The sequence below is a fragment of the Dermacentor albipictus genome, chromosome 5 (assembly GCF_038994185.2).
Source record: "Dermacentor albipictus isolate Rhodes 1998 colony chromosome 5, USDA_Dalb.pri_finalv2, whole genome shotgun sequence".
Taxonomy (NCBI): Eukaryota; Metazoa; Arthropoda; class Arachnida; order Ixodida; family Ixodidae; genus Dermacentor; species Dermacentor albipictus.
The window spans coordinates 12,037,693-12,062,349 of NC_091825.1; the positions used below are offsets into that span (position 1 = coordinate 12,037,693).

The 24,657-nt window shown below is 44.9% G+C and overlaps 1 protein-coding gene across 1 annotated transcript in view; it reads left to right on the top strand.

Moving 5' to 3' along the window:
- Nucleotides 1–24,346, top strand: part of LOC135918042 (uncharacterized) — a 567,488-nt gene extending 543,142 nt beyond the window's left edge. The window contains exon 12 of the mRNA XM_065451709.1: nt 23,866–24,346. Within this exon, the coding sequence (XP_065307781.1) occupies nt 23,866–23,896 (31 nt within the window). The 3' untranslated portion in view covers nt 23,897–24,346. The remainder of the gene's footprint in view (nt 1–23,865) is intronic.
- Nucleotides 24,347–24,657: the final 311 nt, after the last annotated feature.

The window sequence follows — 24,657 nt, forward strand, 5'->3', positions numbered from 1 at the left end:
TCACACACACTGCGCATAAGCCGGACGTAATAACTCTTCAGGAGACCAATGCACCGATCTCCCTACCGGGTTACACGGCCTACCACAATCCAAGTATTACACACCGGTCCCGAAGGCGAATCAATGATGATCCGATTAGTTATCCTACAATGACGGTGACACTGGTGGCGAATCAACATACGGCCTTACACGAGGACCTCAGTCATATGAACAACGGGGAAGAGGAAAGCGTATTGGTTAAATGCCGCTTCTTCAAACGATACGACTTAACCATTATTAACACCTACCGTACTCCTAAAGGAGGGGCTTATCGCAAAGCATGGACGAGCTTGCTCAAAGAGCATGGCAAGAAGGACTTGCTATGGGTAGGCGACTTTAACAGCCACCATGAGGCGTGGGGCTACAATCATAGTACGCCAAATGGAAGGCAGCTCCTACGAAATGCAAGTGATGCCCACCTATCGCTTCTGAATGACATAGAAACTCCTACTCGTATGGGAAATTCAGTGGAAAGAGACACAAACCCAGACCTGACCTGGGGCCGGACAGCTAAGGAAGTGGAGCGGAAAAACACCGGGGAAACGTTGGGTAGTGATCACAGCATCATAGAAAAAAAATGGAGGACGCTTAAACTTCGCCTTCAAGAGTGGAACGCGACAGCGTTCCCGTCGACCCGCCAAGGGGTGCGAGACAGTGGGCTACGGCGCACTGACTACGCGCCCCGCATCGGACGCGGTGAGCGTCGAGCAGCGCCGCGTTCGGCGCGGCAACGAAATGTGCGCCTGAGCAAGCGACGCACGCCTGAGCCTTAGAAACAGCTCGTTTCTAAGGCAACACCGCATTCACTAGAGACGCTTTTGTACCGCTTTGAAGCATCGAACTCGTGGCTGAGTGGTAGCGCCTCCGTCTCACACTCCGGAGACCCTGGTTCGATTCCCACCCAACCCATCTTTCAAGTTGTTTTTTATTCATGAAGTGCCTGCTGGGATTTATCGATCACGACCAACGCCGACGACGCCGACGACACCGTCTTTTCTGCGACACGAGGTCCTTAACGCTGTCGCGTTAATAATCATTCCCGTACCACAGAAGCAATGCACGACTAAAGGAAATCGCACTACAGCCACAATTATCACAGACTGGGATGCTTTCAGGAGTCTTCTCCAAGGAGCGCGTTCTGATAACCCGGAAGAATGGGCGAAAACACTACGCACCGTGGACAAGGGCACAACCAAGACCGTACAAAGAACTGAAGACCACCCGCAAATAGACAGACACTTACTTAATCTATGGGACAATAGGCACAAGCTACTTAGAAAATGGCGAAAGAATAAGCTGAACAAGCGCTTAAAATGCCGTATAGATAGCATCACCAAGGAGGCGCAAGAATACGCCGACAAACTCGCAACTGACAACTGGATGCAGATATGCGAGCAAGCCGGAAACAACATGCACACAAGCCGAGCCTGGTCGCTCTTTCGGGTGCTTCTTGGGCAACCCAGGAGAAAGAACCACCTGGAGGCAATCCAACTAAGGGAGGAAATCGGAGCGCATGATCTTGCAGAACAAATAGCCAACCATTTCTTCCCTTCGGCCACCCTACAGAAAGATCAGCGACAACTACCATCCACACAAGATTGCAGCGAGGTACCTGCAGACCAGCCATTTACAATTGGGGAGCTTAAAGCAGCCATTAATGCAAGCAAAAGACACACGACACCTGGAGCGGATGGCATCACAAACAAGATGCTACGCAATATGCCAGACACACAACTGGAACAGCTCCTGGCTATCATAAACCAAGCTTGGGAAAGCGGTGACATACCGGAGACCTGGAAAATGGCTACTGTGATCCCAATACCAAAGCCCAACAAGACCCCAAGCGCCATCGGCCACCTGCGCCCCATTTCTTTAACATCATGTCCGGGAAAGATTATGGAACGAATGGCCCTAACACGACCCCTATGGCAGCAGGAAAGTTGCACTTCTGTCGATCCTCGAGTCATTGGTTTTCGAAAACACATGTGCACACAGGATGCGATGCTTGCCATACAAGAAATATACAGAGCACAGAGCAGCAGCCAACTCAGAGCCGTAGTGGGGTTGGATATCAAAGGAGCATTTGATAACGTTACCCATGAAGCGGTACTCGAAGGACTGCAAACCATGCAACCAGGTCAAAAGCTTTACAACTACGTAAAAGGGGTTCTTACAAACCGCACAGTTACCGTGAAGGTAAACGAAGAAGAGTCCGAAAAAAGGTACCTGACAAGAGGTGTACCCCAAGGGCCGATTCTTTCACCCACACTAATCTCGCTAGCATTAAGCAAGCTGCCAACTCTCTTGAGGCGTGTAGAAGACCTTCACTTTACAATTTATGCGGACGACATTACGCTCTGGGCCAGCAGAGGATCTCCAGCTGAAATTCAAGAGACACTGCAAACAGGTATTAATGTCACGGCGCTATACCTTCAAAAAAGGGGCCTCGCCCTTTCCAGTGCCAAGTGCGAGCACATAGTGGTAACCAACCAAAGAGAACCGCAGGCAGAAGAGGAACGAAAACTAATAACACTACAAGTGAACAAACATATTGTCCCGAGAAAAACGCATATCAAGGTCCTGGGCTTTTGGCTGCAGGACAATGGTAAGGCCGACGTTTGGGTGCGGCAAACAATTCGGCAGCTCCATGAAGTCAAGAGGCTACTTACAAGAACAACACAAAGGGTGAGAGGTATCAAAGAGTACCAACTCAGAAGACTCACCATGGCCTTGGCTATACCATGAATAATGTACCAATATCTATACTTACAAGTCACCACAACACAAAAAGGCAAACTTTAAACCATGCTCCGGCAGATATCGAGAGTTATTCTAGGCACCTCTGCATATTCGCGATCCAACCGAGTTGATGAGACGGCAGTGCTGCCTAAACTGGATGAGCTGAAACAACTCCACCAAGAGGCACAATTTAGTCGCCTGAAGCTATCTAGACAGGGACGGGCATTTATGCGTGATCTAGGCTACGATGTCCCACAATGCCCAGACAGGGAACAACAATATCCCCCGTGGGACACGCTAGACCATATTACCGTCGACCCAATACCTCGAAATATGGGGGCAGACACATAACCAGAAAGACGACAAAGTCGAGCACTACACCTCAAGGACGACACCGAAGACTGGATCATATACACGGATGCCTCTCCAAATAATCGAGGCTTCTGCACAGTGGTGGCAACCGGCTCTACACCTTTATCATGGGGCCTATACTGCAATATTCCGTCACAACATCAAGCGGAACTTACAGCTGTCGTGTAAGCCGCGACCATGCCAAATCCACACGAACGAAATCTGCTCATTCGAACAGATAGCCAGGCTGCATGCAGGGCACTCGCCGCCAGAAACGTTTCCGCGGCACTACACTCAGCATTAACAACGCACCTCAACGCACACGCTAACATTAGAGTGCGGATTCAGTGGATTCCGAGTCACACAGGGATCAGAGGGAACGAAGTGGCACATGCCACATCCCGCGCGAATCTCCCGGGCCCTCCTCTGTGGTGGCCGGTCTCACTGTGTCTGAATGAGCAATATGCCTTCGCGCGAGCGGAAAGGCGCGAAAAACTTGATGATTTACTAAACAACTCCATGAAGTATCCACAAGCGGATACACACATGAATCGAAGAGAGGCGGTACTATGGAGGCGTGCACAGACGCACTCTCTCTTGTCCCCACACTTCCAACACTACATGCAATGTTTGCCTGGTAAACCTGCTTGCATAGCATGCGGCGGCTTCCCGGATAATGCTCACATTCTGTGGGATTGTCCGGGGAGCCGTCTCGCTATTCAGGCTAGCCTTGCCAAACTCTCACCCACCCGTAAACCTACGACACTTGAGGAGTGGCTGGCGGACTCCTCCTCCGACTACGTACGTGCCATGATCGAGCTCATCACGACGCTCGGCTTGGCAGACAACTAGAACAAAGCGGGCGAACCCGGACCGGGGTTCTTGAATAAAGTTTATTCTCTTATTCTCTCTCTCGGAAGGTCGCGTGTACTGTATACCACATCAAGCAGTTGTTCGTCACAAAAGCGAGACGACAAAACTGAGGGTGGTATTCGATGCATCGTCAAGTGCCCAAAATCTCTTGTCACTGAACAATTTTTGGGAAAGTGGTCCAAACCTAAAGCCAGAGCTCATTGATCTGCTGATCAATTTCCGCACTTACAACATTGCCATCGTTGCGGATATCGAAAAGGCCTTTCTCGAAATATCTTTATCAGAGGGCGATCCGAACGCTGTGCAGTTCCTCTGGTACGCTATGACGCCAAGAAAAGGGGAAGAACTTCCAACTGTGGTGACCTATCGGATGACTCGCGTGTCGTTCGGTGTCACGTCGAGCCCATTTTTCTTGGCTGCAACGTTGCAACATCATCTTGAAGGCCTGCCGGAACAGTATGCTGAGACTGCGGGTATCCTGCGCAAGCATCTTTACGTGGACGACCTTGTCACTGGGGTTGACAGCCTTCACTATAGTAAAGTGTTGTTTGTGCCAAGAATCAAAAGATATATTGTCTCAAGCATGGATGCGGCTACACAAGTGAATGTCTAACGACCACGATCTCGTCGACTTCTCAGAAAATGGCGATGTGGAAAGAACGAACGCTGATGCTGGACGTGCTGCTGGTACAAAGGTATTGGGAGTTGGTTGGAATACTCAGACTGAACAATTTGAATACAACCTACCTTCACTCATCGACTTCCTCTCCGCAAGAGACGACAACTAGAGATTTGGGCTGCAGGTCTCGGCAAGAATTTTCGACCCTTTTGGATTTATTGCTCCCACAACATTGTGCGTAATTGTAATGTTCCAGAATTTGTGGGAGTTGGGAAGTGGTTGGGACGATCCCTTGCCTGAAACATTGCAGCCTGAGTGGGACTGCTGGTGTAAGGAGCTTCCATGCATTGAAGAAGTGTCTATTCAACACTGATAGCAGCAAACTTTAGAAACAATGATACGGAGAAAGTGGTGCATATTTTCTGTGACGCAAGCCCGAAGGCATATGGTGCTGTCGCATATATTGTTACCAAGTCTCCGTTCGGACTTATTAATGTAAGCGTGGTCATGGCCAAAGCAAGAGTGGCTCCTTTGAAACACCTCTCGCTACTCCGATTGCAGCTGATGGGAGCCCTTGTTGGCACGCGACTATGACATTACGTAACCAAAGCCTTGAACCTGAAGAACGTTGCTACCATCCTCTGGACTGACTCTACGGTAGCTATGCACTGGATCAAGGGAAACGATGCCAGATGGAAGCACTTCGTAGCAAATCAAGTCTGAGTTATAAGCGCTGACAGATTCCAAGGATTGGAGACACTGCCCAGGTTCTGACAACCCCGCTGACCTAATCACTCGCGGCATTCTCCCATCAGCTCTGCGGGAAAGCGAATTGTGGTGGAGAGAACCCCGTCGGCATCAGGAGGATGACACGCATTGGCCAACGATAAGTGAGCCGAGCTCGAAGGTTGGGAAGTTCAAAATGCAACAGCGAAAGGTGACAGTGATGCCCATGATATCATCATTATCCATGGCAATTCTCAATGTTGAGAATTATAGTTCATTCAGCAATGTCGTATAAGTAACCGCATGGGTCCGCCGCTTTGTTCACAACTGCCATAACAATGAAGGAAAGACGATCGGCCCATTACGAGCTGAAGAAGTAGTCGGCGCCGAAAGAGACTGGTTGGCTAAAGCTCAAGGAGATGCGTTCAGCGGCTACATTTAAAACCTGAAGAATCGAAGACTGCTGCACAAGAGCTCTCCAGTTTTGCCTTTCAACCCGTACTTCGACTCATGCGAGTTGGTGGACGCTTGCACTTCAGTGATAACAGCGAGAAGACTAAGCATTCTACGTTCTCCCTGGCAATCACCTCCTCACGTCACTGCTCTTGTGGAAGGAACACTTGAGAATTCTGTACATGGGCGTACGCGACACGCTAGCACAGCTGCGAGAATTGTATTGGATTATCAGAGGACGTCAGGCAGTAAAGAAAGTTATCAAGCAGTGCATCGTCTGTCACAAAGTTGCCCTCCAGTTACGGAACCAGTAGCACCACTTCCAGCTGACAGAGTGACAAAAGGTAACCCGTTGGATATCGTTGGCATCGATTTTGCAGGGTCCTTGATTTGTCAAGAGTTACGCGACAGCAAAAAATGCTAGATTGCTATTTTCACCTGTGTGGTGACATGCGCCGTCCACCTTGAGCTCGTGTGCGACCTGTCGGCTACAGCCTTCCTCTTGTTCTTTAAATGTTTTGTGACACACTGGGGAATCCATTCGACGGTGTATTCGGACAATGCGCTCACATTCAAGCGTGCAGCCAGGGATCTAAAGGCCATGTTCATGCTGTGGCAAGTCGAGGAATTGCAGTCATACTTCACCGGAAACCCGATCAGATGGAAGTTTATTGTTGAACGGGTAGCTTGGTGGGGTGGAGTCTGGAAACGGATGGTGCGATCTGTGAACGTAGCATTGCGAAAGGTTTCAGGTCGGAGCAGCTTGAGCTTCGAAGAACTGACCACCGTTCTTTATGAGGTGGAGGCCGTGATCAACTCACGCCCTTTGACTTTCATATATGATGATGTTCAAGAGCCAGAACCACCGTCACCGGCGCACTTCCTTGTCGGAAGTAAGTTGACGACCCTTCCTCCGCACCTGCTGCCGGACGAAATTCCTGGTGATGGCATGCATATCTCACGACGCTGGAAGTACCGGACTGCCATGGCCGATGGTTTCTGAAGACGGTGGCGGAAAGAGTACTTATTGGAGCTCAGATCGGCGCATATGTGCCGACCAACGACATCGAGCGATCTGAAGAAAGACGCCTTAGTGCTCCTGAGGGAAGACCGCTTGAAACGCCACATGTGGAAGACCGCCAGAATTAAGGAAACATTTACGGGTTGAGACGGCAGGGTGTGGTCCTGCAAATTGGTATTAAGTGAGGGAACAGAGGTGAAGCGACCTATACAGCTGATGTATCCCTTAGAGACTGTGGAGCAATGAGCTCAATAATAGTGCGCTCATCCGGGGGAGGTTGTTGTTAGGTTGAGGAGGTTAAGGCTAGTGCAAAGCTACTGTATTTGCATATATTCGTGCTTCTTTCGTCGCTGCTGCCAAGTATCGTGAGGTTTATTGGGGCTACTTGTTGAATTTCTATTTTTCTCGCCCGTTATTCCTAAGTACGACTGCCAAACTATGTCGAAAGAACTGGCCAAGATGAAGAATGAACTAAAGTCTGACTTTGCTAAAATAAGAGCCGAGATGCGGCATGAACTGAAATTGTTTCGTGATGTTGAGAAAGGGATCTACGAACAGAAAACCGTGAGCTCAAAAATGAGCAGAATAACACGGCAAAAAGTCTGGATTTTGCACTTCACGCAATTGATGAACTGAAAACAAAACTGGTGGAATGTACTGCAAAGAATGCTAAACTTGAGAGTGAAAACGTGGCTCTGCACGCTAAGTGTTCCTTTTTAGAAAGCACTGTTCAAAGCTTAGAAAACCGACTCGTGCAAACTGAGCAATACTCTCGTAAGACCAACCTAGAAATTCAGGGTGTATTGAAGACCGAGAATGAGGGCTTGAGCGACCTACTTTCCAAACTTGGCTCTACGATCAATGAACCAATCACTGTATCGGACATTAAAACGTGCCATCGTGTACCTACACGCAGTAGTGATCGGACAAATATAATCGTACAGTTCAAGAGTCGCGCGAAGCGGGATGGCGTTTTCCGCAAAGCCAGAAAAATGCGTCTTACAAACACAGATATTGGGTTGAAAGGCTCTTCTTCCGTGTATGCGAATGAACACCTTTGCCCTGCCCTGAAGAAGCTTCTCGCGATGGCCGTGAAAAAAAAACACGCGCGTCACGGGAAATTGGTGTGATCGTTTAACGGCAAAATTTTTTCAAGACAAACGGACGACACGTCCGTTCTCCACGTAAGAAACGAGAGTGACATCGAGAAGATAACGGGCAGGCGCAGGTGTAAGGTGAGGGAGCAGTGCGAGTTTGTGTAGCCCACAACTTTGGCTGCTCACCATTGTCAAAATGGCTTGTCAAGCGCTTGCTCTCCCGCATCTCATTGCTAAGCAGGATGCATCGGCCACGGCTGTTTTGAATCTTAATGCGCGCTCAGCATGCAACAAGAGTGACGATATCATCCATTTTTTGCGCAATTTACTTTTAAGTTAATGTGATCATGATATCGGAAATATGGCACTACAGTAACTGTGCTATGCTGACTTTGCAAGGTTGTCACCGCTTTTTTGTTAATCGGCCGAGCAGAAAAGGCGGTGGTGTTGCACTTTTTGTTGAAAGCCATGAAAAATATGAATTAATACCAGGCTATACGACAGTAACAGATAACTACAAAATACTCACTGTAAAGTGTAAAAACAGGATAATATCTCTGTTGTATCGCCCACCGAGCGGCAATGTTGTCCCTTTTCTAGATTTTTTTGAACCATTCCTAGATTATGTAAGCATGAACAATTTGAAGCTTGTGTGTGGCGGCGATCTTAATACAGATGCATTTAAGCAGAGTAACTCATCCTTCCGACTGAACACGTGCCTCCAGTCTGCAGGTTTTGTAAATACAATCACCACACCAACACGCATTACAAGTCATACATCTTCTTTACTTGACTTACTCATTGTTGATATTTCTACTACTGTAAGCAAAAGATGCCCATTGGTGTCTGACATAAGCGACCATTGCCCTATATGTTTAATCTACACCGATGACTCTAAGAAAACAGCTGATGACTGTCAACAATTCACTTATCAGGGTACAACACAAGCAAGTTTAGATCAGTTCAAAAATGACAAGAATGACAAAAGAGATGCAAATGAGGCTTATAACGAATTTATTAGAGCTTTTACCCATTTGTACGCCAGCAATTTTCCAATGCGGAGAGCTAAATATTCCAAAAAAAGTTGGAAAGCCTTGGGGTACTCATGAGCTTGCGAAAATGATCGAAACAAAAAATAATCTTTATCATTTCTTCTTGCGCACGCGGTGCGAATTAGCCTTACAAACATTCAAAAAAATTTAGAAACAGGCTAAATGCAGAACTATGAAAGGCAAAGGCGGCGTACTATGAGAACTTCTTTGCAAATTTTTCTAGACAACGCCCAGAGGATGCGTGGCAAACGATTAATCTTGTTCTAGGTCACCGTAAGGACGATACGCATCTGACATCTATGAAGCTGTGCTCACGTGAGATAACAGCGCTTTCCGATTACTTTAACCACCACTTCGTAAATGCACAAAGCGATGTAGCTGACGGCAATGATAGCGTGGCTTGTCATAGCGATGCTGTTCGCGAAAGTGCATTCTTCGTGCCTACTGATGAATGTGAAGTGTGGGCATGGGGCTGAAAAACAGTAAAACTTTAGGTGTAAATAATTTGCAGATTAACCCTATAAAACATGTTTTGCAATTTATTGTACTTCCGCTTGCGCGCATTTACAATTTCATTTTCGAGACTGCAGTTTTTCCAGATGCAATGAAACACGAGGAAGTGTCGGTTATTTATAAAGGTGGTGATCTAAATACTGCGTCTAACTATCGATCGATATCGGTGCTCCCAATTTTTTTTAAAAGGAACGGAAAAGCTTATTTTTGCTCAGATGACGGAATTTTCAATAAAAAGAGTGTGCTTACTGGTTCACAATATGGATTTCGGAAAAACAGATCCACAGAAATGGCTCTTCTTAAGCGGAAAAAATACGTTTTGTAGAGCTTTGAAAATAACTACTACACAGTCGGCATTTTTATAGACTTTAGTAAAGCTTTTGACAGCCTCAATCACGAGACCCTTATTCGGAAGCTTTGTTTGTATGGAATTCGTGGGAAACAGCTAGAATTACTCAAATCATATCTGAAACATCGACGTCAGTACGTTTCTATTAATAAACATAACTCGTCCCTCTTAAGTATTGTATGTGGTGTGCCTCAAGGAAGTATTCTTGGGCCGCTTTTGTTTAACGTTTATATAAATGACATCGTAACCATAAACAGTGAGGTTCAATTCATTATGTACGCGGATGATTGCACATTGTGTGCCTCAGGCCCTGATGCGAATGAACTTGTGCAAAAATGTCATAAAAGTACGGCAAGTTTGTCCGATTGGACAGAGACAAATAAGCTTAAAAGAAATTCAAAGAAAACAAAAGTTCTAATATTTCGCGCAAAAAATAAACCGCTTAACATTATTCATGCTATTTATTTTCAGAGCCAACGCAGTGAACTGGTTGAAGAATTTAAAATTCTTGGAGTATACTTTTCTTCTCATTTACGTTCGGATGCCCATATCAAACATCTCTGCGGCAAACTCTCGGCGGTTACCGGTGCTATGGCACGTTGCCGCACATTTCTACCTACGAGGGCAAAACTCAAATATACTATGGTCTCTTCTTATCGTATATAAATTACTCTTACCTTGTCTGGGCTACAACATCTAAATCTAACTTGCAAAAGCTGGTAATACTTCAAAAGAAAATCGTTCGTTATATAGAGAACGTTAATCAGCTTTCACCAACCGATAATAAAATTCTCAAATGCAGACTAAACCGCGTAGATAAATTATACGAACATAGACTACTAGAAACAATTTACTTCTCATCTGAGTATGTTAAGAATTATTTTACATCCCTTGCTCAGCTAGAACTCTGCACTCACACGAAACCCCGAGGTGTGGAAGGTATACCATGGTTTCGAAACAATTACTGCCTACAGTCCTTAACACATAATATACCGACTGTACTAAACAAATATAAGCACACAGCTCCGCTAAATAAAAATGGTTTGCGTGACTACTTTCTTTCTCTATAGTGACACTTCAGTATATTTCATTCAAGTGTAAATTGTCACTTTTATGCATACGTGCGATGTGTAATGTTTGCTGTGTATAAAATAAAGCCTTCAGTGTATATATCACGTGAGTGCTACTGCCACGTAAGGCACCCTGGACCTCCGTCAAGCTGATGCGACAGCTTTTTGCCCAAGTGTCCCCCCAGTTCCTTTTATTTTCTGGTAAATAAGATTTATTTATTTATTTATTTATTTATTTATTTATTTATTTATTTATTTATTTATTTATATCCTCCGTTCTGGAGCCAAAGCACCCGGCGCTGCGGGCCGCTGATGATGTGGCGAGGGTGACTCCCCCACCTAGTATGGCACTGCTGAGATCGCTGTGGCAGAAGCACCGGGCACTGGACACCCCTCAAACAGGGTGCAAATTACTGGCGGGCGCGTTCTACGAACAGCGACCGGTGGGGTGGTAGTGCCTTTCAGGTTTGGAGCGGCTTGCTTGCACGTGCAGGGTGCAAGAAAGCCGGTTTGGCACAGTGTATTGTGACTTTCCCTTTCTTTCTGCTCTCTCCCCTTTCCCATACCATCTAGTCAAAAAAGGATGAGACTTCTTGATGAGCTCGAAGCGAACGAATGTCTGTCATTTTTCGTTAAGTTAAAGTTCTCCGTCTCCTATTCCATAACAGTACACGAAAAACCCTGCTGAAACCCATGCTCACTAGAATGAAGAAGGTTACTGTTATCAAAATGAGACATGGTGCAGCTATAAATAACTTGTTCCGTAACCTTACATACAATGCTAGTTAACGATACTGGTCTGTAGTCCTCAACTGTGTCCCTCTGTCCGCTCGTATGATTTGGCACCTCTCGCGCTAGTTTCCAATCACCAGGAACAACGCTGTTATTTAATGAATTTTGAAATAAGCGACACAACTTCAAACATAAAATGCCCGAGCAATTTATAAGGAATGATGCAGAGGTATCATCCGGACCACACACTTTTGTTGGTTCCGAACACTGTAATGGGCACGGGATAGCGGCGACAATGCGTTCGTCGCTCACAAACCCGTTTCTGTTCTACATGCAGATCGTCACTTTGCTGGGAGCATATCTCTCGTCCGAAGCATCAGCAGTTTCACCGATAACGCCGCCATCGGCGCCAACTTCCGACCATGATTGAGCATGCTATCTTCCTTACTTGGATTACGGCGTCCCTTCAGTCAGCGGCTGGCCAGCGGCATCGTCACCGACAGTCTCATCAGAAGAGTACAAAAGGGCGGCGGATCCGACTTCGGCCTTCAGTGGGCACGGGATAGCGGCGACAATGCATTCGTCGCTCACAAACCCGTTTCTGTTCTACATGCAGGTTGGTAAAAAACCATCACTTCTTATCAAGCGATCGAACAATCTCTGTCTGCTGCTTATCCCGTGCCCAAGTGTGTTATTCCAATGCTTTTGTGATTGTGTACTAGTGACAACGGCATTCCTGGTTTGTGGCGATGTCTAGACGAATCCCGGGCCTCTCAATGATTCTAGTGCACAGTATACACAATTACTTGCGGTAATCAGCGACCTGTCGTCTAAAATTGACTCAAGACATGCCGAAGTTATGGGTGCACTAGGTGAACTTAAACAAAAACAAGACGCATTCGCTCAAACCGTATCTGATTTAACTACCAGGCTAACTAAAGTAGAATCCTTTGTAGAGAATTTCGAGAATTCGCCACCTATGCCCGAAATAGAGGAAGCAATCAAGGAAGCAGTCAAAAAAGAGAACAGTGTCCTTGCCTCTCGCCTTGACGACCTTGAGGATCAATCAAGGAGGGATAACCTGCTCTTTTACGGTATCACTGACAGTCCCACAGAGACTTGGGCTGAGTCTGAAACCCATGTTCGGGACATACTGTCAACGCATTTCGATATATCTATTCCAGACACGGCTGTATCTAGAGCGCACGGATTGGTGTCGTTTTCTGCGAATAAAACCCGCCCCATAATTGTTATGTTCTCGGCATTTAAGATTAAAGAAAGCATCCTTTCCTTGAGGGCAAAGCTAAAGGGCTCTTTTGTATCTGTAGGTGAGGATTTCTGCAAAAAAACTAAGCAGTTGCGTAAGAGACTTACAGACTTCGGGAACGACAGCAAACAGAATTTTACACTTCGTTATAATAAACTAATCATTAATAAAAAAACATACGTTTACTGCGCAGCCACCGATAGCATCTGTGAAATGTATCCCCCTTCACACATGCCAGCCGCCGTACATGAGTCCGCTGCCGCCCAGGTGAATGATTCTTCATAGCTATCTGCCGTACACCAAAACGTCAAAAGCCTATCAATACTATTCACTAATGCACGAAGTGTACTTAACAAACGCGTAGCTTTATCATCAGCCATTGATTCCTCTTCTGCTGACATTGTTATCATTACGGAAATGTGGCTGTCAGCAAAAATAAGCAGCAGTGAAATACTGGATTGCGAAAACACTTATAGTTTATACTGATATGACCGCGACATTCGATCAGGAGGGGGAGTTCTTATCGGTGTCAAAGATACTCTTGTTTCTCACATCATTCCGATTACATCGTCATTAGAACTTGTGTGCGTACGGGTTGTCATTTCCAATCGCGAGTTTATTTTCTGTGCCTGTTATAGACCACCCGCTGCCCCTATTTCGTTTTGCCATGAACTTCATGATGTGATTAATAACCTCATTGTTAGATACCCCACATCACCCTTGTTTATACTAGGGGACTTTAATTTTCCCAATGTTGTGTGGTCGAAGGATGACGTAGTTGTGAAACAGAGTTGTCCTCAATTTTTAGAATTTTTGGACCTGTGCCGCGATTTTAACCTTATTCAACTTGTGCACTACCCCACGCGCACTACACTGACTTCTGCCAATATCCTGGATCTCATTCTTACCCAACTTGGTTTCACCTCTAACGTTCCTGCAAGGTATAAGCGACCATGTAATGATCCATTTCACTCTTAACGCGCATATTACTACTAAAAAAAGCTCAAAGATTATACTAGATTACAACAGAGCTGATGCCTCGTCAATAACAGCCGAATTTGAGTCTTTCATTACGAATTACTTAATGAACATTTCGCAACGAACAGTTGATGAAAACTGGTCTCTCTAAAAACAAACTTATATCGATAATCGACCGCTACATACCTAAAACCTTCTACCTTCTAACCTAATACCTTCTAACCCCCGATCACCATGGCTCAATAATGCACTAAAGCGCCTGCGCAACAAAAAAAAAACGGGTGTTTCGCCGCGCTCAAGCTACAAATCATCTTGATCATTGGTCTCGATATCACCGCATTGCCAGTGAATATTGTTCGGCAATAGCCAGTGCCAAAAACACATTCCTAAATAATACTCTGCCCTCGTTTCTGGTTTCTAACCCACGGAAGTGTTGGTCTATTGTTGCAGGTACTAAAAAGAATGTTCTTCAATTAATCCAATCAGACGTGCCAGTTCCAACTCACGAGTGCTGCGAAATTCTGAATAATACCTTCTCGTCACTTTTTCAGCGATCAGTACAGCCAAATTTTCCATTCTTATCGTCCCCAACTTTTCCGCCTATGGATCCTATCTCGCTTGACTGGATTGGCATCGGCAAACTTATCAGAAATCAAAAAATTTTTTCATCCTGTGGTCCCGACTTCATTATTTCAAAAATGCTAAAGTGTACTGAAGTTTTTTCAAGTGTTATTTTATCAAAGATTTTTGACCAGTCCCTACAGCTTTCTACGCTGCCCAAAGACTGGAAGGTGGGAAACGTGGTTCCGGTCCATAAATCAGGTGACACTCATTCCTCCAATAATTATCGACCAATTTCATTGACATGCATTCCAAGTAAAGTATTAGAGCACATAATTTATTCACACCTCATTAATTTCCTCGAGATGAATTCTTTCTTTAACAACGCACAACATGGATTTAGAAAATTATTTTCCTGCGAAACCCAACTCTTGTCTTTTACCAATGACTTGTTTATTAATGTAGATCAGCAACTTGATACTGACTGTGTATTTCTGGACTTCTCGCGAGCTTTTGATTCTGTTTCTCATGATTTACTTATTTTCAAACTTTCGCTTCTTAATATTGACCCAAACGTATTTGCATGGATTAAGGATTTTCTCTCTAACAGGACCCAGTATGTAACCGCTAATGATTATACCTCTAGACCTTGTTCAGTTACCTCCGGTGTACCGCAAGGATCCGTACTGGGGCCCCTGCTTTTTCTCATCTATATTAATGACCTTCCTGACTGTATCTCTAACTCAATCATTAGGCTGTTCGCGGACGACTGCGTCATCTACCACAAAATAACTAACCTTAATGATTCCAGTGAGCTTCAAGATGATCTAGTTAGTGTATCAAATTGGTGTAACAAATGCCAAATGCAGCTTAACACAAATAAATGCAAACATATGCGTGTCTCCTGCCGCTCTACCCCTTCTGATCCACCCCCCTATTCTATTAATGGTACTGTCCTGTCGTTTGTTAACTCTTATAAGTATCTTGGCCTGCATATTACTAGCAATCTTTCGTGGAACATACATGTTGAATATATCACTAACAATGCTAACCGAACATTAGGTTATCTAAGACCTAACTTTGCATCCGCTCCGACCTCACTAAAGCTTACCATGTTCAAAACGCTCGTCCGTCCAAAATTGGAATATGCGTGTGCCATATGGGACCCTACTCATTCCAATCTCATTAATTCACTTGAAAGCATTCAGAACCGTGCAGCGCGCTTTATCCTCTCTAATTATTCACGTCATTCTAGCGCAACATCCATGAAAAAAACATTAGACCTACCTGACCTTTCACTACGTCGCAAGCATTCTCGCCTTTGCCTTTTTCATAAAATATACTACCTCAATCCTTTCCTGAAAGAAAATCTCTTCACCAGACCCAGTTACATCTCATCTCGCATCGATCATCAACACAAAGTTGAAGTGCCAACTTGCCGCACAAATTTATACCATTCTTCATTCTTACCAAGAACCGCCACTGCATGGAACCGCCTTCCCGCCTCCTTAGTCACCATTTGTGACAGCACCAATTTCAAGCTTGCTGTTCAAAGTGCCTTATAGTTCCTTCATTATTTTTTTTATTTTTCTCTCGTTCTGCAAATAATGTACTCTACCACTCCTTTCTGTTGTGCCTGCCGGCCTTGAAAGTATGTACAATAAATAAATAAATAAATAAATAAATAAATGATCGGTTGATGCCCGTCACGTTAAACAGAACCTCAGATATTTCGTCGGCTTCGACCAAATAATCGACACTATTAACCCAACTAACGTTTGAATGAGTAGACTGAAATACTGATGAAAGGTCATTAACAAAAATTTCCACCTCGCTTGAGTCATCATTAACACTTCTGTCGAACGAGTGCAAGGGTGGAACAGAATTGTCATCCTTACCGTTTTCTTAACATATTTCAAAAATTCCTCAGGATCGTCCACTAATCTCTGCCCCAAGTTCGCAAAGCATGTGCGTTTAGCAGATCCAGCGAGCTCTCTAAAGCTACATTTTAACTCGACTAACTGTACGTGACGACTATCCGATTTCTTAGTTTTAATCTGCCGATAGATTCTTCTATTGTTCGATGCCGGCAAAATTCTGCAGGTAGGCAAGAAGAACGTACCCAGCGACCTAATTGGAATAATATGGGCGCCCGCCCATAGTGGACTCACAGGGAATGAGATCGCCAACGAGGTCGCCCTATGACTGACACACCGGTCCCCACCGCAGGCAGACTGCTCCCTGTCCAAAAAGCGAGACCTAACCACATACACCCCGTAGGTCTCTCATAAAGAAGGAAGAATTAATCTGGCCAAAACTCCAGACGGGTACCGTCCCGAACCCGTTTATCCTACATAAATGGCATCCTAAGGTGCACTCTTCCAAATTCAAAAACTGTGAAGGCACAGCGACCCTAAATTACATGCTCTGGGCTTGCCCAGCACTAAACGGTCCACATGCCAATAAAGAGTCACGGGAATCCTCCCTCCGTAGCCATGAAGAACAAGCCCAAAACCAAGTCATCGGTCAAGCCTAGGCCGCTGCCGTTAGCCAACTAATTCCCGCCGACGTCTAGGGGGGAGGTAGGCGTAGAAAGGGGAGCGGCGTCTCACCCCGATCACCCATACTCCCTGACGGGTGCAAATAAAGTGCTTTCTCTCTCTCTTTCGTAATAAGGAACGGAGTCGACAGTGAGACCATGGTTTATCTTTTGCACGTTTGAAAAACAGAGTTTCCGGGGAAAGAAAGTCATCTCGCAGTTCCAAAAGCTTGTTTTTAAGTACCCCCCATAACTCTTCTGCGTTTAATTCATTGGCCAACGTGTTAAAAGCAGGAAAATAAGATTCAAGCCCTTATTTTAGTTCAGCCTAGTTAGCCCTATTATTTGCATACACAGTTCTAGGAGGTTTCTTTGATACACAAACACTTGGAAAGATAGTGTCGGTTACAACATTATGATCGCTACACCAAGCAAAACACATACATTTGATACAATGATTGGGGTATCACAAAACAACAGATCAAGCACATTACCAGTTCCATCATTACGCGAAGGGCCTCTTACGAACTGATGGAGCATATTTTCGTGCACAAAATAAAAAAAGCTCTATATAAACTGCCTGTGGCAGTACGTGTAAGTATATTGCCCGATCCCCAATCTATACCGCGAACATTAAATCTCCTTCCAATATAATGTGATCCCTTTGAACTGTCTCAAGAAATGTAATCATTTGTGCAAACTCGTGATAAGAAGCACCAGAAGGTCGCTAATGAGATTCAATAAGAAATCTTACCATTTTCGGCCCGCACCTTGCAAAATACCGATTCACATTCCAAATCAGAATCAACTCGAACACAGGGCTAGAGGGATCTTACAATAATGAATACGCCTCCTCCCCTTTATTAGTAGTACCGCACAAAACTGTGATAGGCGAGAGGGAATGTTTCTCTATCGAGGACCGTAGAATCGAGCCATGATTCAGTTCCTAACAATACTGCGGGCTCAAGAGAATTTAATGGTAAAAGACAATAATCAACTTTGTTTCTATTCTAAGGCTTCTACAATTGACAATCAGGAGTCTGAGCTGATGCGTCACCACAGTTTGCGACAACGGCCACGTTTCGACTACGTCACTAGTTGTGCTTTATATGGGATATCGTTTATAGCGGTATAAGGCATAAAATCTTAGAACCGGTTTCTCTCCCTCCTTCCTATTTCTTTTTGCAAATGCCCAAAGTTGCTTTCTTGTTTCCTTGACTGTACGTCAAAAATCTTCTAGTATTCCGTACGCCGTCCCCTTTAGGTTATACGCTTTCGTCAAGAACTGCTGTCGCGTCTTGAAGGAAGCAAATCAGACGTTTACTGGCCGTGTTTTATTTGCATGATCCGGCCCTATTCTGTGGGCACGCTCAATATTTACGGAAGTAAGCCCAAGTTTCGTGCGGCACAAATTAAGAATCAGATCTTCAGAATAAGCGCTAGTCTCACCGGCCGTTGAATCCTGTAATCCCTAGAAAACCAAATTCGCACGCCTTTCCCGGTTTTCAAGATCATCTAATTTCTCGAGAACGAAGGAGATCGCATCTTCGTCTCATTTCTGCTGTTCTCTTATGTTATCTATTACTGTTCGCATTTCTTCTATGTTCGGGGCATTTCTTTCTAACGAAGCCAGACGGGATATCAACTCAGTTATATCAGCATCGGTTTGCCTTTGGGTATCTTCAACTCACATACGGGGCAGAAACCTGGAGCCTTACGAAAAGGGTTCTACTCAAATTGAGGACGACGCAACGAGCTATGGAAAGAAAAATGATATGTGTAACGTTAAGGGATAAGAAAAGAGCAGATTGGGTGAAGGAACAAACGCGAGTTAATGACATCTTAGTTGAAATCAAGAAAAAGAAATGGGCATGGGCAGGACATGTAATGAGGAGAGAAGATAACCGATGGTCATTAAGGGTTACGGACTGGATTCCAAGGGAAGGGAAGCGTAGCAGGGGGCGGCAGAAAGTTAGGTGGGCGGATGAGATTAAGAAGTTTGCAGGGACGACATGGCCACGATTAGTACATGACCGGGGTTGTTGGAAAAGTATAGGAGGGGCCTTTGCCGTGCAGTGGACGTAACCAGGCTGATGATGATCTTCAACTGGTGACAATTTAGAAACAATTGTAGTTTGTACTTCGAGCAACTGTTCAATCTGTGCAGTAGAAGGCCCTGGGTTTCCCACAACGTCTCCCCCGCACAATAGCAAAATATTCAAATAAAAGGCAGCGTTTCGAAACTACAAGAACTGCCGTCTGCGAATTACCCTGCGTGGCATTTCGCCATAATAGCACTTCAAAGACAAAAAAATGGGACACTGGGGTAGAACCAGCGTAATGGAGTGGTACCATTTCCAAATGTGGTGCGAAAAACCAACCTGCGTAAGAAGCAAGAAAGAGATAAGGACCACTGCCATGTCTCCGGTTCCATGCCCCGTTGACAGTGAGCCGCTGTGGTCAACTTGTAGCCGAATGCCAGCAGCTTTGTCAGGGCCGCCCAGCGTCCATTGTTGGCAGTTGAACAGCGAGAAAAAGTCCGTCAGTGCCGGGCATTTTCGTTAATCCATCGTCACTGGAAGTAACCACCGCAGAACTGTTTTCAAGTCCCCGTTGTACGCCTTCCCGTCGGTGAAATCAGCTGCAGCATACTAGTTAGTCAGCAACACCATGTCGTCCGCATAAAATAAACCTGGGTGCTGCTGCTCTACTACTGTACCCGCCTGTTTGTATGAGAAATATAAGCCGGATATTACTTTCTGCTAGCACCCTTTCCATCTTCAGCATGTATATCGTAAACAGCGATGGGGATAAACGCCACCCCCGTCTTAGTCTCTTGTTGATATCAACTTTCTCCTCGCTCCTGAGCCTTTCCCATTCAACGCAAACGGTATTTTCTAGGTAAGTCTCTCTCGAAAGCTGTATACGATCGTCGCTCAAGCCTTCCCCTTCAAGAATAATCCACAAAATGTTGCCGTCTAAATTGCCATACGCTCATGTAATGCCTAAAAAAGCCACTTATAACGGTCTCATTTCTACTGTACATATTTCAACTGAGTAATGACAGGTAATTTAGCATCCTGAATGCCTACCGATTCCGAAGCTGTTCTGAAGTTTTCCCAATATGCCATTGTTCTCTGTCCATGCTTACAGCTTTAATTTATTCACCTGCATTGCTAACCTGTATATTACCGATGTAATGGTCAGTGGTCTATCAGAGTGAATTCTTTCGCCCCCCCCCCCCTTACGTTTATCAATGAAATTCATTCTGCTTTGTCGCCAACTCACCAGTATTCATCTATGAAATTTTTCCCCACTGCGTTCAACGGAGCTTCCTTACTTTTTGCTCCTAGTTCATTAAGCAGCCTAATGGGAACCTCATCTAGCCCTATGGCTGTGCCCTTAGGAATTTTCTCTTCGGCTTTCTTTCAGTTAAAATTGTCAGTACCAGCTCCTTTTCCATCTGGTTCACTTTCATAGTCTTTTTTTTCCTGAAGTGCAACATCGTCATTGCCTTAAAAACAGTCGGCTGTTATTTTTCGTACGTAATTGGATGCCGAGTTTCTTCCCAATTCGTTTCCATCTTCCTCTAGGACATGTTGTCGTATTTTTCCAGACTTCCTTCCTAATATTTGTATGTGGTTGCAAAATATTATAGGTGCGGTCTTCTTTTTCTCCCCTATTTTCGACAACCAACGTTCACTTTCACCTTTTATCTTTGCTGCAACCAGCATTTGAACCACAGATTTTTTTTTCCCTGTATATTTCTCATGTTCTGGCTACTTCATTTTGCAGCAACTACGCTTTTTTTTTTGCCTGCGTGTGCTCTCGTGATCCTTTCTGTCGTTCGGCAATTGCTCTCGTATCTCATTGCCCCACCAGATATTTGGCTTCTTTTTTCCTTTCCAACGAGCATGTTGCTTCTGTTTCGGTATTTCTGTCGTAATTGCACTTATAGGCTCATTACATTGCAGCTCTGGTTGGCCATTTGCCAAACTTTTCCTCCACGTTTTTGACAATATTTGTTATTGTTTCAATGTTCAAATTCGGACTGGCCATTTTGCGCTCCTTGCACTCTTTCCCAACTGCATATCGCATTTTCACAGTGATCTGTTTATGGTCACTCCCTATGCTGCGATACCTTTCCTCGTCAATGACCCTTTCTCTCAATTTATCGCAAATTGCTTCTCCCATCAAACAGTGTTCGATGGCCGGCTTGGTCACACAGCGCGGCACCACCGCTTAAGCCCGCGCCGCAGAACTCACGACCACTGTCTCCTGTCTCCTGTCTCGGCGCTGAAAGATGACATTCAAGTGCATGGCGCCCTGTATCCGCCTTTTGAATGTCACTATTGGAAATGGCAAATGAAACTTCAGCGTGCACGAATTAACAGCTTCAGTAACCAAATGGCACAGCGTGTCCGTTTAAGGCGCAACGTGTGTGCAGCGCGAACTTGTTTTTGCGACGACGACGAGAAGACATCAGCGGGGATGTAATGAAGACGGTCACCATACAATATAACCACGATGACAAGTACGTGAAAGCTCCTAAGAAAAGTTTCTTTAATGCATTTAGATTGGAAAAGTAGAAATTTTTCAGAAGACAGCGCGCTAAGTTCAATCTGCACTTTATTTCTGGATGCAGCTATTTATGCAATTCCACGACAACCCGTGACATGATTGCTTGCGTCACATTCTAAAAAATTCAACTTCAAAAATACAGAAGGTCAGCTCACATAAGCTGACCCATGTTTTTAACTTGAGCAGTTTCACTCATCAGCTTGCCACCGTCCTCATTAACAATGGTGCATGCATTAAAGGATGGCTTACAACAGCGACAAAAAGTCTATGATGCTACTATGATGCGCGTGCCAGCAGTCAAATGCTTTTAACATTATTTGCATGTTCTCTGAGGCGGCCATTGCTTCAGGCACTCGTGAAACCTATATACCGTTTCACATATAATAGCTCTAACTCTACAGGATATTACAGATACAGCCTACTAAATTCACTTGGTGTTTCTGTATAAATAATTTTTTTTACTACTACACATCCTCAACTGGCTCATATTACCAAGGCAGAGAAAGAACATTAGCTCTGAATCAATCAGCTATCGTCTTTGCTTCAGAATGTGAGAAAATGTATTATAACTGCTACATTTCTCTTCTGCTTATCTACGTGGGGCTTCGTAGAACTTTCTGTGGAACATCTTTCTTCTAAGCACTGACTCTGCATCTGCTCTTTTAACATGCCTGAGATAACCAGCATCAGACAACCCTTTGTAAACTGACCTTCTAGGCTAGTATCATTTCCTGCGACATAGCTTCTAGAGCGAGAAAAATAATTTACCAGAAGAAAAAAAAAGACAGCAGGACAGAGTTCACTTTTTTTCTTCCCGCAAAAAGCAAAAAAGTCTTTTAGTGGCACGAACGTCGATTGACACTCGTATCTCCTTCGCAGCCCTTCATCTCCTGTGGACGAAATTCAAAATAAATGAAAAAAAATACAAAACAATAGTGCAGTACAAAATTCATGGGTTTTATTAAAGATATATCAGACCATAAATTTAGCTACAAGTTGAGTTGCTGAAGTGTCCGGAATTATTATAAATAGTTATAAATTAATAATTACCGCAAACCAAAGCACGGAATTGTATACTTTAGAAACCCGCCACGTGAGCACGACTTTGGCTAAACTCTTGGAAAGCCGGAAATAGAAAGCGGAAGTAATGACGTCACTAATGTCATCACACACAACAAGGTGGCATGACATTTAACCAGCTAAACATCGTAAAACAGTTGCCTTGCACAGACTGGGCATAGCAGAGCGGATGTGACGTCACTGCCTCGCTTATCTTCTCCCGGCGCATGCACGCTCGTTACATGCCTACCACATTTGTTTTTCCGTTCTCCCTATGCTGTTCTTTTTTAAATGGACCTAGGAGTTAGCAATACATTCAATTGCATTTTCTCCTGGTTTTGTATTTACGTTTCTTAGTTAAACTATATACAGGGTGTCCCACATAACTTACCCCAAGAATTCGCAAAAGAAAGGCGCGTCTGAAGCGCATTGAACCAAACACATACTATTAAAATAGTAATTCAGACAACTTTCTTGTTTTCCCCATAACTCACTAATTAATTCAGTTTAATCACCCAACTTTTTAATTATTGGCTGAGGAGGCCAAGTATGATACGCAAATTTGTAGATCACCTTCAGAAACCATCGTTCGATTTGTTTCCTTTACGATGCGTCTCACGTAGTCCTTTTTTCTGAGTTGCAAAGAAAGCCCATGAAATATGAAAAAGCCACGTGACGCAGCCACGTTTGCGCAGTGGTATTGTGCTGCTCTCAAGCGTGCGTTCCGTGAACAAGGCCGGCTGCATCGTGACTAGCGACGAGGAAGCAGCAGGGCAACGCTCATCGGCAGCGCTCGGCCAACAGCATGCATTTTCGTCGACGGGAGCCGACCTTGTTACGGAACCCACGCTTGTGAACAGCACGATGCCACTGCGCAAGCGCTCCGTGCCGTGGTTTTTCTTCTTTCATATCTCGCGGACTTTCTTTAGAACTCGGGAAAAAGGACCACGTGAGACGTTTCGTAAAGTAAACAACTCCATCGTTGGTCTCTCAAGGTGCTCTACAAATCTGCGATCATACTTGGGGTCCTCAGCCAATAATTAAAAAGTTATGCAATTAAACCTTATTCACTAGTGAGTTAAGGGGAAAGCAAAAGAATGTCTGAGTTAGTATAGGCTATTGCGAATAGTATGCGTTCGGTTCAGTTCGCTTCCAACGTGCCTATCATCATTAAATTCTTGGCTCAAATTATGTGAGACACCCTGTAAACTGGTGGCAAACTATCGTTCTTTCTCGGCGCCTGCAGGATGCGCAACGAGCCCCTGGCACCCTCGTGAGCTGCGCATGTCGGCAACCCCACCGGAGCCGCCAGCCCTCTCATCCAATCAACGTTCGCACTGATAAATTTCGCAATCATTTCGATCCCTGCCAACATTGGCTGTAGCCGAGTCCACGTCACATGGTCCTCACCTGGTGGGCGGATGTGAAAGCCAGCGTCAGAGATTCCTGGATTGTTTAAGTAAAATGCGCACGAGCTGAGCTCGATGACTGAGACTCAACGCGATGCAATTGCAAACCCGCCCCGCCACAAAGTGCTGGCTACAAAATCTTCAGCTTGTTCATTATGCAATGCATAAACTGCGCGGCGATGAGATGCGTCGGTACCTGATATAAAATTCATGCCTATCTCTAGGCTTCAGTGAATTTCACCGCTACCGCATTTTGCAATAAAATTTCTTCACTATAGTTGCGACAGCCACATGGGCTGTCATATATATTACAAAGGCCATGCTTTCAGTGTCTGCCTGCCTACTTGATTTCTTGTTTCTGTGTCTCTGACTGAAAAATTATGATTACACTGCATGCAATGGGCATTGCTGGCCATTCCCTGCGTTACTGTTGTCGCTTTATTCACGCAAATGCAAGCACAGGCAATTCGGCCATTTGTAATGGCTTTGTTCGGGTCACATCAATATACATTGAGCAAGAGAGCCATTACTAAGTCCTTCCTCCCCTACCTTTCGCCAGAAAAAGTGGAGACAACGGTAACTCTCGAACTTCTCATCGCAAGCATATTTCCGTGGACAAATCATGCCAT